Source organism: Vulpes lagopus, chromosome 14 (genome assembly GCF_018345385.1).
Source record: "Vulpes lagopus strain Blue_001 chromosome 14, ASM1834538v1, whole genome shotgun sequence".
Lineage (NCBI taxonomy): Eukaryota > Metazoa > Chordata > Mammalia > Carnivora > Canidae > Vulpes > Vulpes lagopus.
The window spans coordinates 30,441,878-30,459,969 of NC_054837.1; the positions used below are offsets into that span (position 1 = coordinate 30,441,878).

Consider the following 18,092-nt stretch of genomic DNA (forward strand, 5'->3'; position numbering starts at 1 on the left):
GATTTTAAATTAACCTAACAAAACCACTTCCTCTACTAATCTAGTATTAACATGCAATAAACTGTCAAGTGCACAAAATACTTTATATGAATGAAATTTACTAGTCTGATTATAAGATGTCAACTTAGGTGTCTATTAACTTTTAATTTCTAAATTTTTATATAGTTTATGTGCAGAAACAATGAAAAATAACAGCATATGTCAGAACAGGTATTGGTGCCTACTTTGTACTCATTTTCATTTGTTGTGATTATTTTTTAAAGTTACCTTTAAAGAATTCTCCAGGGTAGTCTGGAGGTGGTGATACCATAGGAGAATCTAGGTTGACAATGGATTTCATGACAATTTCTAAAGCATTTCTTCCATACTGCAATAAAAAAAAAAAAAAATTTTAACGAGTTTCAGCATTTGGATACACTTTAATCACACCACCAACAGAACACTATAAAAACTATTATGGTACCAAAGATTCACAAACACAGCTGTCTGGTAAATAATTTCCTTTATTTCTGGAAATTCACATTTGATTCCCAGTATTTATTACACTTCTATTTCCTAAAAGGAATGAAAATAGGATTATACTGCAGAATTTATCACCAAAGATCTGATATGTGAAAATCTGTCTCTTATTCCATACTATCATTTTACAGTGAAACCATAAGAGGCAGTTTTAAGTTTTAAACAGTAACCACTTTCCCTTTTTGTTCACCAGATACACACTACCACAAAATCTCAGAGATACTGAAAGCTGAAATGTACCTTATTATCAAAATTGAACCTGCTCAGATCTCTAGATTCTGTTGCTCTTCTGTCACCATGGGTAAGTGCTCCCTATCAAGACAGAAGATTTCCAATCAAGGCACAGAAAACAGGTTGCATTCACCATCTTTTACACACAACTACACAGCCCAAGAACTTACCAAGCTCTCAAGTCTTTTAGCAACAATAGAAGCAAATCTTTGTTCCCCTGCCAATTCAGAAATCAGAAACACATACTCAGGAGCAGTAACTTGGTTTGATCTATGAGTTCGTCCTGTAACGACATTAAAAATACAGACTGTGCAGGAAATGACAGATGTTGGCAAGGATGTGGAGAAAAGGGCATCCTCTTACACTATTGGTGGGAATGCAAGCTGGTGCAGCCACTCTGGAAAACAGTATGGAGGCTCCTCAAAAACTTGGAAATAGAACTACCCTATGACCCAGCATTTTTTTTTTGTTGTTGTTGATCACTGCCCACTCCACCAAGGCATAGCAGAGCCCAGTGGTAGGCAAACAGGTCTTTATTTCTGGGGCTAAAAACATGTATCTTCCCCCCACCCAGCCAGTGCTGGTCTGACTCCAGTGCCCAACCCAGGCCCAAGCCTATAGCACTGAACTTGGGAGTCCCAAAACCTCCATCCCTGAGTTGTGTGTGTGTGTATATACGGAGAGGACTCCTGGGTGACATCTGGAGGCAGCCCAAGGGTATAGACGTTCTCACAAGTGCCTGGTCACAACCTCCAGAGGTGAGTAGTCTCAGCCTGGGAAGCAGCGTGGTCAGAGATTACTAGGAATTTACCTCAAAAATACAAATATAGAAATCTGTAGGGGCACCTGCACCCCAATGTTTATACCAGCCATATCCACAATAGCCAAATTATGGAAAAAGCCCTGATGTCCACTGACAGATGACTGAATAAAGAATACATGGTATATATCATATATAATGGAATATTACTCAGCCATCAAAAAACCCTGCCAGGGATCCCTGGGTGGCGCAGCGGTTTGGCGCCTGCCTTGGGCCCGGGGCGCAATCCTGGAGACCCGGGATCGAATCCCAAGAGTCGGGCTCTTGGTGCATGGAGCCTGCTTCTCCCTCTGCCTGTGCCGCTGCCTCTCTCTCTATCTCTCTCTCTGTGACTATCATGAATAAATAAATAAAATCTTAAAAAAAAAAAAAAAAAAACACAAAAAACCCTGCCATTTGCAATGACTGGCTAGAGCTAGAGAGTATTATGGTAAGTCAAGTAAGTCAATCAGAAAAAGACAATTTTCATATGATCTCACTCCTATGTGGAATTTAAGAAACAAAGCAGGATTTTAGGGGCAAGAGGAAAAAATAAAACAAAGTGAAATCAGAGAGGGACACAAACCATAAGAGATTCTTAATCACAGGAAACAAAATGAAGGTTGCTGGAGGGGAGGGAGGTCGGGTAATGGGGTAACCAGGCAATAGGCATTAAAGAGGCTCACGAGGTAATGAGCACTGGCTGTTATAGAAGACTGATAAATCACTGACCTTTATCTCTGAAACCAATAATACATTATATGTTAACTGAATTTATTTATTTATTTATTTATTTTAATAAACAAGTCCAGCTGCTTAAACAGCTAATCTAGGAATTTCTTCCTTAATGCCAATTTTAAGTGTTTTTTTTTTTTTAATAAACAAGTCCAGCTGCTTAAACAGCTAATCTAGGAATTGTTAACTGAATTTAAATAAAAAAAAGATTTAAAAAATATGGTGTTCACTAGATAAGTGTATTCTGAGATCTATTCCTAGCATCTTTTTTTTTTTTTTTTAATTTTTTATTTATTTATGATAGTCACAGAGAGAGACAGAGAGGCAGAGACACAGGCGGAGGAAGAAGCAGGCTCCATGTACCGGGAGCCCGATGTGGGATTCGATCCCGGGTCTCCAGGATCGCGCCCTGGGCCAAAGGCAGGCGCCAAACCGCTGCGCCACCGAGGGATCCCTATTCCTAGCATCTTAATACTAAATTGGTATTCAGAAATTCTTAAGAGAAAAAAATTAAAGAACGTAACAATTACTGTAATTCCACTAAAGGTAAAAAATAAAAAAACACTGATTGCAATATCCATATTCAGAACAATACTCAATGGGGAGCCTGGGCGGCTCAGGCAGTTAAGCACATGCCTTCAGTTTAAGTCATGATCCCAGGGTTGTGGGATAGAGTCCCACATTGGCCTCTCTGCCCAGTGGTGAGGTTGCTTCAACCTCTCGCACTCCCCCTGCTTGTGCCAGTCAAATAAATAAAATCTTAAAAAAAAAAAAAAAAAGAAAAGAACACTCCTCCTTACAAAAGAACAGAAACTGCCACAAAACAATCAATGATAAACAGATTAATACTTCTGCCCCACTTGGGTTAACCACAATGTTGAAGTACCCGCTGCTCTGGATTCTTCAAAACCAAAAGTTTTTACAAAGATTTTATTTTAAAGAGGGAGTGCACGCATGATGGGGAAGGGGTGGGTGCAGGAACATGCAGAGGAAGGGAGAGAATCTGAAGCAAACTCCACGCTAGCACGGAGCCCAATGCAGGGCTCAATCCCACGTCCTGGAGATCACAACCTTAGCTGAAGAAATCAAGAGTTGGACACTCTAACTGACTGAGCTGCTCAGGTGCCCTTAAGCTGTTTTTTTTTTTTTTTAAAAAAAAAAACATCAGGTCACAGGGCCATGAACACGTAAAGCTAGGGAAAGAGCAATATGCCCTCAGTAAAGCCACCGAGGGCTGAAAAGGATATGAGGTGGCAGCTGCTCTGACACAGACCACATACATTCTGAAAATCGATGATGAAGATATTCCCGAGGAACCCATTTTTAGATATAATGACAGAAACTCCAATGAAATCCAACACAGATCTTTTATATTTCTTAAAACAGGTAAAAAATGGATTCCATGTAGCCTACATTTTTACATACAATACACAAACAGTTCCAAAATATACATGTCATGTTTTAAGATATCTGACATTAAATATAGGTTTTGATGTGTGCACATTTCCCCAATGATTACTAGCTATCAAGTGAAATTCAATGTAGGAACTTACCAAATTGCTGAATTGCTCTATCTGCACTCCAGGGTAATTCCAAAGTCATATGAACTCTTCGTCTTTGATTTTTAGCTCTCCGATCTGCTTGTAATGAAATACCTGAGCTGGCAGCTTCTGAGATGATAGCAATATTCTGTATCAAAATATAAGGGGGGAGGGGAGAGGTAAAAGATCACCTTTGCAAAAAAACAAGTAGGCAAGTACCCTAAAATAAAGTTTTTAATTAGAGTACTAGTGGCCGGCCCACCAATACCTACTCTCCTCTTCTTCCTAAAAATTATAGAACCCCCAGGTTTAGATAGGTGCATGCCTGCCAAGAATCAAGACTACATTTCTCACTTTCCTTCATAGCTAATTATGAGCACACTCCAGTAGGGTATAGGTGATATGTACATTTAAGAGATGTCCTTAAAAGTCAAGAATATGGGACACCTGGGTGGTTCAGCACATAATCCCAGATTCCCCAGGGTTGAATCCCACATCTGGCTCCTTACTTGGAGCCTGCTTCTCCTCCCTCTGCCTCTCTTTCTATGTCTGTCATGAATAAATAAAATCTTAAAAAAAAAAAAAAGTCAAGAATATGCTCTTCTCTTCTTTCCTTCTTTCTGCTAGATGAAATATAGAGGTATAATGACTGAATGTGAAAACGAAGCCTCACATGTTAAAGGAATAAGACAGAAGAGACATAGTCTTCAATGAGGCATAACAGCTCTAGTCTACCTACTCGAACTTGTATGTGGGAGAAATTACCTTCTACCTTGTTTAAGTCAACACGATTTTGGATTTTCTGTCACTTAACAGCTAAAGTTAATTCCAATGAAAACAATTCTTTTTATTTTTTTTTTTAAGATTTATTTATTTATTCATTAGAGAGAGAGAGAGACAGGGGAGGGCGGGGCGGGGGCAGAGACTTAGGCAGAGAGAAAAGCAGGCTCCTTGTAGGGAGCCCAATGTGGGACTTGATCCCGGATCCCGGGATCACGCCCTGAGCCAAAGGCAGGCGCTAAACCACTGAACCACTCAGACGTCCCTCAATGAATACAATTCCTAATGCACATCGGCATAAATTCATGAAACAAACTATGTAACACAACTGAAAATACTTCTACCTACAATTTTTAAAATACGTAACATGAGGGGTGGTGCCTGGGTTGGCTTAGTCCGTTAAGCGTCCAAATTCCTGGTTTCAACTCAGGTCATATTCGTAGGGTCATGAGATTGAGCTCCATGTTGGGCTTTATGCTCAGCAAGGAGTTTGCTAGAAAGTATCTCTCTCTCCCTCTCCCTTTTCCTCTTCCTATGTTCTCATGCGCACACTTTCTCTAAAATAAATAAATCTTAAAAAAATACATAACACGAACTATGAAATATATTTATAAGAGACAACTGTATGGGTGCCTGAATGGCTCAGTTGGTTAAACATCTCAATATAGCTCAGATCATGATCTCAGGGTCCTGGGATTGAGCCCCATATCCACATCTGACTCCCTGCTCAGTGGGATCTGCTTGTCCTTTCCCTCTGGCCCTCTCCCCCTCTCTCATGCTATGTCTCGAAAATAAATAAAAATCTAAAAAAACAAAACAAAAAAACCCCAAAAATATAAAATAAAAAAATAAAATAAAAAAACCCACAACTTTGATGGTGGGTAACTATCCTCTATTTTTTTTTTTTTTAAATCTTTATTTATTTATGATAGTCACAGAGAGGGAGAGAGAGAGAGGCAGAGACACAGGCAGAGGGAGGAGCAGGCTCCATGCACCGGGAGCCCGACGTGGGATTCGATCCCGGGTCTCCAGGATCGCGCCCTGGGCCAAAGGCAGGCGCCAAACCGCTGCGCCACCCAGGGATCCCACTATCCTCTATTTTTATAGCTGCATTAAAACTCGCTGAAATATAAAGAAAAATATGGGTAAACAGAGATTATTTTTTTAAAGATTTTATTTCTTTGACTCAGAGGGAGAGATCCAGAGAGCACAAGAACAGGAACCGCAGAAGGAGCAGGAGAAGCAGGCTCCCCATCAAGCAAAGAGCCCAAGAGCCCAATGCAGGGCTTGATCCCAGGATACTAGGATCATGATCTGAACTGAAGGCAGATGCTTAACTGACTGAGCCACCCAGGCGCCCAAAGAGAAGATTTTATTCTACTATTTAAAGTAAGTAATTAAAGGGTGCCTGGGTGGCTCAGTCAGGTAACCATCTGCCTTTGGCTCAGGTTGTGATCCCAGGGTCCTGGGATCGAGCCCTGAGTCAGGCTCCCTGCTTGGCGGGGAGCCTGCTTTCTCCTTCTCCTCCCCACTCATGCTAGATCTTGTTACTTCTGTCAAATAAACAAAATATAAAAAAATAAGAATAAAATAAATTAAGGAATTACATTTAAGTGGTACTCCTATTTTTTTTTTTTTTTTGGTACTCCTTTTTTAAAGCAATTTCATCAGCAAATGCTTAAAGCAATTCCAAGTAGATGGGGAAGAACTAGTCTGAGAATCTCAAAATTGACTAACATTACTCAACGGTAAGAGGCTACACGAACAGCCTCTGGAGGCAACTGAGGCCTCTACAGTGGTGAGGTACGTAAGCCAATTTGCAGGTCTTCCAGTGATCATCCTAATACAACACAGCATGGCAATAAGAAATTCAGCAAAATGAAAGGACACTAGTAATCTGGGTATGCTTAAATATTTCTAGAGGCAAAATTAGACACCGCAGAGTAGCAGTACATGTGAAGCCACTAAGATGACCTGAGAGAACACAATATTTTAATACGCTGATTAAAATTTTAAAAAGCCAGGACGCCTGAGTGGCTCAGCGGCTGAGTGCCTGTCTGCCTGCCTGCGGCTCAGGGTGTGATCCTGAATTCCCAGGTTCGAGTTCTGCATCCGGCTCCTTGCATGGAGCCTGTTTCTCCCTCTGCCTGTGTCTCTGCCTCTATGTCTCTTGTGAATAAATAAATAAAATCTTAAAAAAAAATTTTTTTAAAGCCTCAATTTTTAAGAACCACATCTGATTCTGTGCACAATATCTTACTACATTCAATTTATAAGCAAATAATGAAAATGTGTAAAGTGTTCAATGATTATGTAGTCACTAAAAATTAAATAACATTCAACACAATTAATTTCTCTTTAAAGAAAAAAAAAAAACCTCTAAACATCAACTTAAATATGTAATTATACTTTTCATTGAAAAGCATTTCAGAAAAACATACCTTATCTCCATCCATAAATCTTTGTTTTTCTGTGATATTTAGTATTTCTACAGGGACATCAAGTTCAGATCTTGATTCATAAGATATGCTTCCATCATCGTTGCTTACAACCCTCCCTTTGCGACCAGTCATCTGCAAAGCCAAACAGTGTCACTTATAGTTAAGTCCCTGATTAAGGAGCAGGAAGCACCCGACCTCTGCATTGAAGAAACTTGGTGGGAGAGCAAAGCAGATGATGAAGCCGACACATAGGGGGGCAGCCTAAGCTACACCAGGCAGTGTAAGGGAGAAAACACTGCAACACAGTTTCTGGTTTTGACAAGTTCAAACTCCAGCAGAGAAAGCAGATGTGTGGCAATGATCAGAGGCCGCATGACAGGTATAGTAACAGATCAGTGTGTTGAGTAAATACTGAGATACTAAGGACAAGAATTTACTGACACTAGGGTGACAGAGAACAAAGGTTCTAAGATCTAAGAGAAAATTAGACAATTATGTGATGACATCCAAAATATCACGCATTCTGCAGGGTTTTAAGTGGCCAAAAAAAGGACAAAGACACAGCCTTGATCAAGTCATATTTACCTCAGCAACATTCTCAGGGCCACCAAGTTCATCAATAAGTTCATCCAGGGTATTAGGAGGGAGGTCTTCAGCTAATTTCTCTAGTTTATCAAGGAGGTCTTTCTTCATCTGCTGGGCCCTTTCCACAGCATCCTGACTTGTTATAAGGCTATTGTTACTGTTGGTGTTACTGTTAGCTAGATAAAATACATTAGTTAAAATTCAGTACATAATTTAAATACATTTTACTTCAAAGTACATTTCACCAGACAAGCAAGCTTCCCCATAGATACCTGGTGCACTGTTAGGAGCAGGCAAAATTACTGGTGTAGATGAAAAACTAGGTCGTTTTGATCCAAGACCTGATGCTAATAAGGCACTTTGAATAGAATCTGGATCTATACTTTTCTTTTTTTTTTTATCTTTGTTTTTCTTATGATCTTTTCTGATCAACCAGGGATCTGAAAGTTAAGGAAAGATGTGGTCAAATCATTTGTAAAAGAAGCAAATATTCAAAGGAAACCAGCCTTGAATTTTTTTAATTGGTAACTTATAAATCAAGGGTCCCCAAAATCAGGGGTCCTGTACATCCAACACACTAAAAGGTACAATTACATAGCTTGGATGGGTCAGTCAGTTTGACTCCTGGTTTTGGCTTAGGTAGCGATCTCAAAGTTGTGAGGTTGAGCCCCACATGGGCTCCATGCCCAGCACAGAGTCTGCTTGCCCCTCTCCCTCTGCTCCTCCCCCTACTCACCTCTCCCAAATAAATAAATAAATCTAAATAATAATAATAAAATCACTGCACAAAATTGAGGCCATTATCTCACATAAATGAGCTAAAACACCAAAAGACAGAGCAGCTTGGGGATTTCTCCACCAAGCAGACTAGATTCTGTGCAATGATTTGTACTGCACCAGGAAAAAACAGGTTTTATTAAAATATCCCATTTCTAACACAGAACTATCTATCCTTTCAGTATTGTTTAATATAATGAGGTACTTACCATCTTCATCATCCTCACTAGACTCATCTCTGAATGGGTTGAAATCATCATCATCTCCGGAACTCATGTTTTTAGAGCTCTCATAGTCACTTTCTTCATGATCAGATGCATCAGATTCACTTCCACTATCATCAGAACTGCTACCAGTAAGAGCACCTACTTTTCGTGCTTTTTTGGCTTCTCGAGTTATTTCTTCACCTACCCTCGAACCCCAAACGAGACAGTTAGTCCAAACACACTGTTCTAAAGATCTAGAAGAATGTAGTTCATGCATTCTTTAAATGAGATATATACAGAAAAAACATTTTTTTAAGTATATAAATTTCCAAGCAAATGTTAACCTTTTAGATTCCCAAAAGAAATCAGGCTATACTCAATTATTAAGAAGAAATTAGACATGTAAATACAAATTCTAGGGATCCCTGGGTGGCGCAACGGTTTGGCGCCTGCCTTTGGCCCAGGGCGCGATCCTGGAGACCCGGGATCGAATCCCATGTCGGGCTCCCGGTGCATGGAGCCTGCTTCTCCCTCTGCCTGTGTCTCTGCCTCTCTCTCTCTCTCTCTCTGTGTGTGTGACTATCATAAATAAATAAATAAATAATTAAAAAAAAACCAACACAACAAATTCTAGATTGCCTTTAAGTGCACGTTTTAAAATAAATTCAGGATAACACAGAACCTCCAGCATTTTCACACTTTGTGAATGAGGCTGAGAGCAGAGACCTAATAATTACAGGTTTATAGAATATATAAAAATTAAAATACTTTAGGGATGCCTGGGTGGCTCAGCGGTTTAGTGCCTGTCTTTGGCCCAGGGCATGATCCTGGAGTCCAGGGATCAAGTCCTGCATCGGGCTCCCTACATGGAGCCTGCTTCTCCCTCTGCCTGTGTCTCTGCCTCTCTATGTGTCTCTCATGCATAAATAAAATCTTAAAACAAAAACTTCATTTGTAAAAGTCAAACAAGGTGCTAATTTAAATTATTTTAATGAGCATTCAAAAAACACATGGGCGGGGTGGTGGTGGTGGTGGTGGTGGTGGTGGAGCCGGTGCCTGGCTCAGTCAGGTAAGTGCCTGACTCTTGGTTTTGGCTCAGGTCATGATCTCAGGGTGGTGCCTTGAATGGGGCTCCATGCTATGCTGGGTGTGGATCCTGCTTAAGATTCTCTCTCTCCCTCTACTCCTGCCCCTCCCTATCACTCATGAGCACATAGTCTTTCTCAAAGGAAAAAAAAAAGAAAGGGAAACAGGACCATGTGACCATTTAAGATACCATTGATTCTACAGTATTACTTTTTGTGCCATTTTTTGTGCCACTACAATAAAAAATATTGTCAATTAAAACAACCAATCCACTTTCAAGCATATTAAAAATGTAAAAAAAAGGGTGCTTCTAGAACAGATTAAACAAGGTTAAAGTGTCAGCCACTGTGTTCAGAAGACACAGCATCAGTCGTTCCCACAGAAGTTATTGCTGTCTTAAAGAGAGCCTGAGAAGTTAACTTCTGAAAGCCGAACAGGTTACTAAGCCTCTAAACACAAACCAAAGTTTGCATATTATAAAATGTCTAAGAAGAACTGAGTGTATTCCTAATAATAAAATAACAAATGCCTTTTTAAAGACTATAAAAATGCCGTATATGTCTACATGCATATGCAGCTTTGACAACAGGAAGGCCCAGATTTTGCTTTTTTTTTTTTATTTTTTTTTTTTTTTTATTTTTATTTTTTTTTTTTTTCAGATTTTGCTTTCTATATATCACCCACTAGCTTTGTGAACCTAGGGAGAATCCTTAACTTCTTAATCTTTCTGTGCCTTAGTGTCCTCCATCTCTAGAAAAAGTAAATAAACAAAACAAAACACAGACACACACAAAAAAACAAAAGATCTATTTTCATATGGATCCCTTATGGGTTAAATGATGTAAGGCCAATGCTTAACATCATGCCTAGCATTAGTCAAATTATTCAAGCCCTAATTTAAAATAGGGAATCACTTGTGCATTCAAAACTACAAAAGCAACAGCAAAAATAAGCAAACACATGCCAATTTAAAAAGCAGCTCAATCCTGGGCAGCCCGGGTAGCTTAGCGGTTTAGTGCTGCCTTCAGCACAGGGCCTGATCCTGGAGACCCAGGATCAAGTCCCATGTCAGGCTCCTTGCATGGAGCTTGCTTCTCCGTCTGCCTGTGTCTCTGCCTCTCTCTGCCTGCCTCTCTCTCTCTAATAAAATCTTAAAAAAAAAAAAAAAAAAGGCAGCTCAATCCCAAAATATAGTTGTTTCAAAATGCTCAAATTTATACTCTTTTCAACATCATTTAAAGAACTCACCTTTCCGCTTCTTTACTTTACTTTCTTTACAAGGACTATCTCGTGGTGAACTGTTGTTACTTGGAGCTGTCAAATCGATTCCTAGCAAACTATAAAGTTTTTTCCGGTCTGGAGCAGGGAAGTGTTTTTCAATAAGTGACTGCAACACTCCTCTATTTACATGAGAGGAAAAGTGACAATTAGTGGTTGAGTTTGCAAAATAACTTATATACGAAATCTTATTAAATATATTCTTAAGGGGTGAAGGGGTGCCAGAGTGGCTCAGCTGGTTGAGTATCCAACTCTTGGTTTCAACTCAGGACATGATCTCATGAGTTTTGGGATCCAGTCCCCTCTCAGGCTCAGTAGGGAGCCTACTTCAGATTCTCTCCCGCTACCCCTCTCCCCAAGCATGCTCACATAAATAACACAAATAACACAAATCTTAAAACATTAAGAATATATATATTTTTTTCTTAAAATATACCTCTTAAAAGTAAATAAATTATTTAATATAATAGAATACTGATAATCCAGGTGAAATAAATTTAACATTCTAGGCTAAGACAGCTGAATTGAAATATAGTTCAAGCCCAGCCAAATAGGCATCTTTTTTTTTTTTTTAAAGATTTTATTTATTTATTCATGAGAGACACAGAGAGAGACACACAGAAAGAGAGGCAGAGACACAGGCAGAGGGAGAAGCAGGCTCCATGCAGGGAGCCCGACGTGGGACTCGATCCCAGTTCTCCAGGATCATGCCCTGGGCCGAAGGCGGTGCTAAACCTCTGAGCCACCCCGGGCTGCCCAATGTGCAACTTTCTAGTAGCTAGGTTAAAAAGTGAAAGAAAGGGGTGCCTGGATGGCTCAGTTAAGCATCTGCTCATGCTGTGATCCCAAGGTCCTGGGATTGAGCTCTGCATCAGACTTCCTGCTTGGTGGGGAGATGGCTTCTCCCTCTCCCTCAGCCCCTTCCCCTGCTTGTGGTCTCTCTCAAATAAATAAAATCTTTAAAAATAATAATAGTAAATTAAAAAATAAAAAGTGAAACTGGAGAAACATTTTTAATGATATATTTCAGAAAAAAAATGATATATTTCAGGATATAGGCTAGTATCATATATCAACGTATCACACACAATCAGTGAGCTGTAAAACATTACTTTAAGTCTTTAAAACCTTGTATTTTATATTCACAACACATCTCAACTTGGACTAGCCACTGACACGCACATGTGACAGTTCCTATCATTTTAAACAATGCAGTAATAGTCACACAAGTATAGGAAAAGACATTAGGAAGTTCATGTTTTGCTTTTAGAAGCAGTTTTGAATTATATCCGTCTTAAAAAAGAGCGACCTGAATGTATCTCTTAACACGAGATAGTATAGCAGGGCAAAGGTTATTTTTGTTAATTTTACTATTAGAGTTAAAATTGGCAAGGCAGACAAACTGAAAAACATCTAAATCTTTCTAAAACTCTTTTTGAATATCTCATGACTCTGTGCAATTTTTATACTACATATTACTAAATTTGGGGAAACTACATGTAATGCTCCTCTGCATAATGGCAATTTCAAACACATAAAACTGAAACTAATCCAAGATGTCACAGATCTCCAAGACAAAAATCACACCCTTCCGTTGGTCCAAACTACTGGGCACAATATTGTCAAGATGCTTAACAATCAAGCACTTCTATGTTACTATTTTCCAAGAGATATATTGTGATGGACATGCACAGAACAAAAACTAAGATCAGAAATACTTTAATGATTATATACATGAATCAAAATTTTTGCCTACAGGACATTTAAACTGATCTAAATAAAAACTCAAAACCAAAAACATTACTTGGCAGTTGAAACAAAATCATTCAATTCTCCTCCACCCTCTTCCAAGGCTTCTAACGTTCTAGCTTCTCCTGTTGACTGTAGACCAATTACAACACACTGGAGAGAAAAATAAAATTGTAAATAAAACTATGCATGCTACGTGTGAAAAACTTAGCTAGGAAACAGGATCACAGCAGTGAACATCAACTGCAGTCCCTGCCTCAATTCTTTGTGAGTTAAGTAGATATATATGTATTGCTAAAATGAAAAAACATGTATGGCAACCTATATCCCACACATCAGCAGTAGTTCTATCTATGGATGGCCAAATGATAATGGCTTATTGCTTTATATATTTTTGAGCTATCTAAATTCTTCATTTTAAACAGGCACTGCTCTTAACATTTCTTAAAAACATAGATTTTAAAATCTTATTACTATGTGATACCTTAACAACTCTCTCAGAAAAATCAGGCTTTGCAAGCAGAAAGCCTAAACACCCAAAAGACTAAGAAACATGACCAAATGTATTCAACTTACTTTTCCATTCTTGATTTCTTCTCGAGCTAGTTGCACAACCCTTTTAACTTTGGATGCTATGCACAAGTATTTGAAAAACCTCTGGTGTGCAGACCAGAACTGACCCCACATGGATTTCTTCATGCGTTGCTCAGCATCAATCAGATCTGCAGCTTGCTGAAACCGCTCTCTGGCAATGACCCACTGAAGACACACAATCAACATTTTAGAGATTTTATCTATGAGCGTGAATTATTTAAAAATGATTGAAGCAAAATAATGTTAGGTGCAAGCTTACTTACTTAACATCAATTAAAAAACCATTTTCAGTAACTTGGGAATCTCTAAACAAATGTTTTTTAGGATGCTCACACAGAGTTGCCCCTAAATTCTTATTACATAGTAGAGTCATTTCAGGGAAGAATTACATTGTAATTTTTTAAAATCATGCAACTTAAATAAATGGCTTTTATTTTATTTTTTTAAAGATTTTATTTATTCATGAGAGACACATACGGGGGGGAAGGGGGCGCGCAGAGACACAGGCAGAGGGAGAAACAGACTCCATGCAGGGAGCCGGACATGGGCCTTGATCCCGGGTATCTAGGATCAGGCCCTGTGCTGAAGGCGGCGCTAAACCGCTGAGCCACCTGGGCTGCCCAATAAATGGCTTTTAAAAAAAAGTTTCAGTTATCTTTACACGTAACATGGGGCTCAAATTCATGACCCCAAGAATCAAGAGTCTAAGAGTCACATGCCCTCCTCACACAGCCAGCCAAGTGCCTCATTACAAATGGCTTTTTTAGGGATGACTGGGTGGCTCAGTGGTTGAGTATCTGCTCAGGGCATGGTCCTGGGGTCCCAGGATCGAGTCCTGCATCGGGCTCCTTGCAGGGAGCCTGCTTCTCTCTGTGACCCTGTCTCTGCCTCTCTCTCTTATGAATAAATAAAATGAAATCTTAAAAAAAATAAACAAAACAAGAAATGGCTTTTTATTTTTATTTTTTATTTTTTTAAAGATTTTATTTATTTATTTATTCATAGAGATGCAGAGAGAGAGATAGAGAGAGAGAGAGAGAGGCAGAGACACAGGCAGAGGGAGAAGCAGGCTCCATGCAGAGAGCCTGACGTGGGACTCGATCCCAGGACTCCAGGATCATGCCCCTGGGCTGCAGGTGGCGCTAAACTGCTGCGCCACCGGGGCTGCCCAAGAAATGGCTTTTTAAAAATAAATTAACAAAAAGAAAGCTTAGAAAATTAGGAAAGTAAGGATCTGGTGATTTATGTGTTGTTTTATAGCAAAATATATTCTTGTGGGCTGAAAGACATTAAAAATACTAGGAATTAAGAAAAAACTTCTCACCAGCTTGACTGCTTTGTTATACATTTTCACATAGCTCTGAGAAAGAAGAACTTCCTCAATTTTGAAGGTCACTCCAGTAAAACTCAGCTGTCGAGCAATGTACATTCCTCTAAGCTTCATATCCATAGCAACTATTTCCATGGCACCAACACCTCTGAATAAAATTAAAACACACAGTAACTATCATTAAATATAGTAGGGCTTTAATATAAGTGGAAAAGGTTTTAGCAATAACACCTCTTTTAGACTGCAACCGAGAACAAATAGTGTATACTGTAAACTGCTTTACCTCCGTTCTACTGCTTGGATAAAATCACTAAATTCTCTAAATGGAGTTCCTTCTCCCCATATTCCAAGACGGTTCATATAAGCCATGTTTCGTGGTTCAGAAGCACCTGAAAAATCCCAAAACGAAACATTTTATAGCTGAAAAAGTAACCTACATATATCTTTCAAATAAAATAACAACTTACCAGTGGCACTAGCATAAACAACTCTGGCCTTTGGCAATTTGTTCTGAAGCTCTAAAACTGCTAAGCCTGTCTTGGTTGGCTTTGAAGAACCAACAGGACATAGGTTTTTTGCTTTATGACATTCATCAAACACTATCTGTACAGAATGAATTAAGGAACATATCATAATAGCAAATATCTCTAATCCTTAAGGAAGATTTAATGTTTATTTCAAGGCCCTGGGAAACTATCCCATATTTCTGGGGTGGTAGAGTGGGCCAAATTCAAGACAATTGGGAAGAGATGGTGCAGATAATAAAACCCCTGAGCATTAACCTTGTGAAGTAACACCAACATACCCATCAAACCCATCATCAGGCTTTGTGAAACCGTAACATTTTATCGTATTTGCCTCAGATTTTCTTTTCAAGATTACAAATGTAAATGAAGCCCACTATGTGCCTCTCCTTGAGATCACCCCTCCCTCTCAAATCTCAGAGGCAATCACTGATTTTGATATTTATATTGACCAGATATCTAATTCTTAATTAGAATGGAGAAAGGATCATTGTGGCAAGGAATGTCAACCACATGGATAATTTTGGCCAATTCTCAAAAGTACAATTGGTGACTAATTTAATTATCATTTCAAAAACATTCCTCATGCATGACAATGAACGCTGCTATGAGCAAATAGGTTTGGAAATCACTAAATTCAGTTTTTCCCCTTAGTCTTCTCAGGCACCTTTCTATGTGAGTATGTAGTGTGAATTACTGAAAAAGTAATATAGTATTCATTACTTCCCACACCTATTAACATTTTCCTAAACCAGGAGCTTAAATATTGGCCTCTTATATGACAGGAACAAAAAAGAATCTCCCTTAGACACAGATCAGCCATTAAAGCTCTCATCCCAGCAATTTCAGTTAATCTCAAGATTATTCTTACACTTTTGTGTTATTAAAAACAAAAATATTTGTTGTAAAGGATACCACTCCATCGAAGTCATCACCGCACCAATGCAGAAGTTGTTTTAATCTAGTTTTATATTTACCACCAGACTGACTTTCACCAATAAGGGAAGAATAGGTAGCAAAAATAACACCCTTTTTCACGCTCCCATTATGTTTGGAAGAAATTTTTCCATATTTAAACTAAAAAAGAAAAAAGAAGAATAAATACACTTTTCTCTGAAAAATTTATCCTATCCAAACTTCTACAGCAGGAACCTGGTGGGTCCATCACAGGTTTTAGGGAAGTCAAAGGACCCCCTAAGACCACACACAAAATTTCTTCTACATATGTATACACAGACACACATGCATGCATACACTCACGTTTGCATACAACTTCATGATACAAGGATCTAGCTTTCAAAGTCTCAAAAAAATTCTATCAATAAAAAGATTACAAACACCCCTCCAAGAAAAAAAGTCACGATATTCACTCTACAAATATTTATTGTGCGCTTACTATATGCCAAGTCACTATACTTAAGTTCTAAGGCATATATAAAGAATTATGATTAATAGTTAATATATCCTTCTTCAATTACACGGACTAAGAAATCAAAAATATTTCTAGATGCCAGTTATGTGTTTTTAGTTTTGAGCTGTAAGGGGTCATTCAAGACAAAGTACTTTACCTACCAATCTACTCAGTCATACCCACCCAAAAATGCCAGTGAGGAGCAGGGCAACATTAAACCAACCTAGTGCTCACATGGAAAGCAGATTTACTTATTTTCAAATGGCTAACAGGGAGGTATCTGAAGGAACTCAGTCTGCCTATTCAACCCTTATAACTCCAGCTCTTGGTGCATAGGAAGTCAGTAAAGATTTGCCAAATAAACATTAAGATTCTTATCACATTAAACTGTGCTTTAGATATCGAGACACATTTTCTTCCATTTGACAGGACTGTTTTAACATAAATACAGATACAGATTTACAAACTCAGTGGATAGACAAAATATCCAAATCAGTATCCAAGCCTCAACAATTATTTATGTGCTGGGACTACCAATCCACACAGCTTTACTACAATGCCTTATTATGCTCAGTTAGGAATCAGCTATATAAAGTTACCCCAAAAACAAAGACAAAAAGAACACTGAAGACTAGAATAAACTCCATACCCAGAGACAAGGCTATTTTGTTTGCCACTACACAACCATACCCGGCATAGTACTTAATGCATAGTAACCCACAAACCAACAAGAGTAGCTAGCACTCACAAATACTTTCTATAAAATAATTCATTTAATCCTCACAACTCTGTAAAGTAGAAACTGTTATTCCCATCTCATAGTGGAATCTATATTTACTGAATGACTAACTGAATAGAAAACTTTCATACCTTATTTAATGAATGAACCAAAATGTTTTTTGCTCCAATATCCCTCAAATCTCTTTCAGCATCATACTTCAAATCATTTGAAACACTGAACCTGCCACAAAAAAAAAAAAGAAAAAAAAAGAAAAAAAAAATTAAATGCAAATTCCATCAGTCTAGCAGATTAAGAATAAATAAAACCAGGGCTTGACACTTAAAAAATAAATAAATAAATAAACACCTACTCATTAAAACCCAACTCCCACAATGAAGTAACTATTCACAAAAGAAAGCTTCCATAGCCAGCCTTTGGCACTTACCATAATGCTCTTTTTCTACTCAACAAATAATTTTCATAGATAATTCCTGCTATCGTCCTTCCTTTTCCTACACCAGCACCATCACCTATTAAAAAGCCAGCACGATCTCCATTAGGTAGGAATGTTTCATGTTGCTGAAAAAGAGAAGGCTGGTAATTAATTAATCTCTTTTAGACTGGTGATCAGACTTTCAAACACTGTTGTAGGAATATATTAATATGATCTATGTGTATACAAATGACACACAGTTTGGCTCAATATGGATGGATACTTTCTTTATACTTATCTTCCTGGCTACACTCACATGCACCAAATAACTGAAATCAACAAATTGGTGAGC

At 38.4% G+C, this 18,092-nt stretch overlaps 1 protein-coding gene across 3 annotated transcripts in view; it reads right to left on the reverse strand.

The window, feature by feature from the left end:
- SBNO1 (strawberry notch homolog 1) overlaps positions 1 to 18,092 on the reverse strand; it is a 62,730-nt gene that overhangs the window by 19,012 nt on the left and 25,626 nt on the right. For all 3 annotated transcript variants that reach the window (XM_041728733.1, XM_041728734.1, XM_041728732.1), the window contains exons 8-24: positions 17,753 to 17,886; positions 17,457 to 17,547; positions 16,091 to 16,252; positions 15,119 to 15,254; positions 14,935 to 15,040; positions 14,646 to 14,799; positions 13,304 to 13,486; positions 12,783 to 12,880; positions 10,949 to 11,100; positions 8,618 to 8,815; positions 7,904 to 8,071; positions 7,632 to 7,807; positions 7,047 to 7,178; positions 3,838 to 3,973; positions 921 to 1,033; positions 760 to 831; positions 268 to 367 (exon numbers count right to left, since the gene is read on the reverse strand). In XM_041728733.1, the coding sequence (XP_041584667.1) occupies positions 268 to 367; positions 760 to 831; positions 921 to 1,033; positions 3,838 to 3,973; positions 7,047 to 7,178; positions 7,632 to 7,807; positions 7,904 to 8,071; positions 8,618 to 8,815; positions 10,949 to 11,100; positions 12,783 to 12,880; positions 13,304 to 13,486; positions 14,646 to 14,799; positions 14,935 to 15,040; positions 15,119 to 15,254; positions 16,091 to 16,252; positions 17,457 to 17,547; positions 17,753 to 17,886 (2,311 nt within the window). The remainder of the gene's footprint in view (positions 1 to 267; positions 368 to 759; positions 832 to 920; positions 1,034 to 3,837; positions 3,974 to 7,046; positions 7,179 to 7,631; positions 7,808 to 7,903; positions 8,072 to 8,617; positions 8,816 to 10,948; positions 11,101 to 12,782; positions 12,881 to 13,303; positions 13,487 to 14,645; positions 14,800 to 14,934; positions 15,041 to 15,118; positions 15,255 to 16,090; positions 16,253 to 17,456; positions 17,548 to 17,752; positions 17,887 to 18,092) is intronic.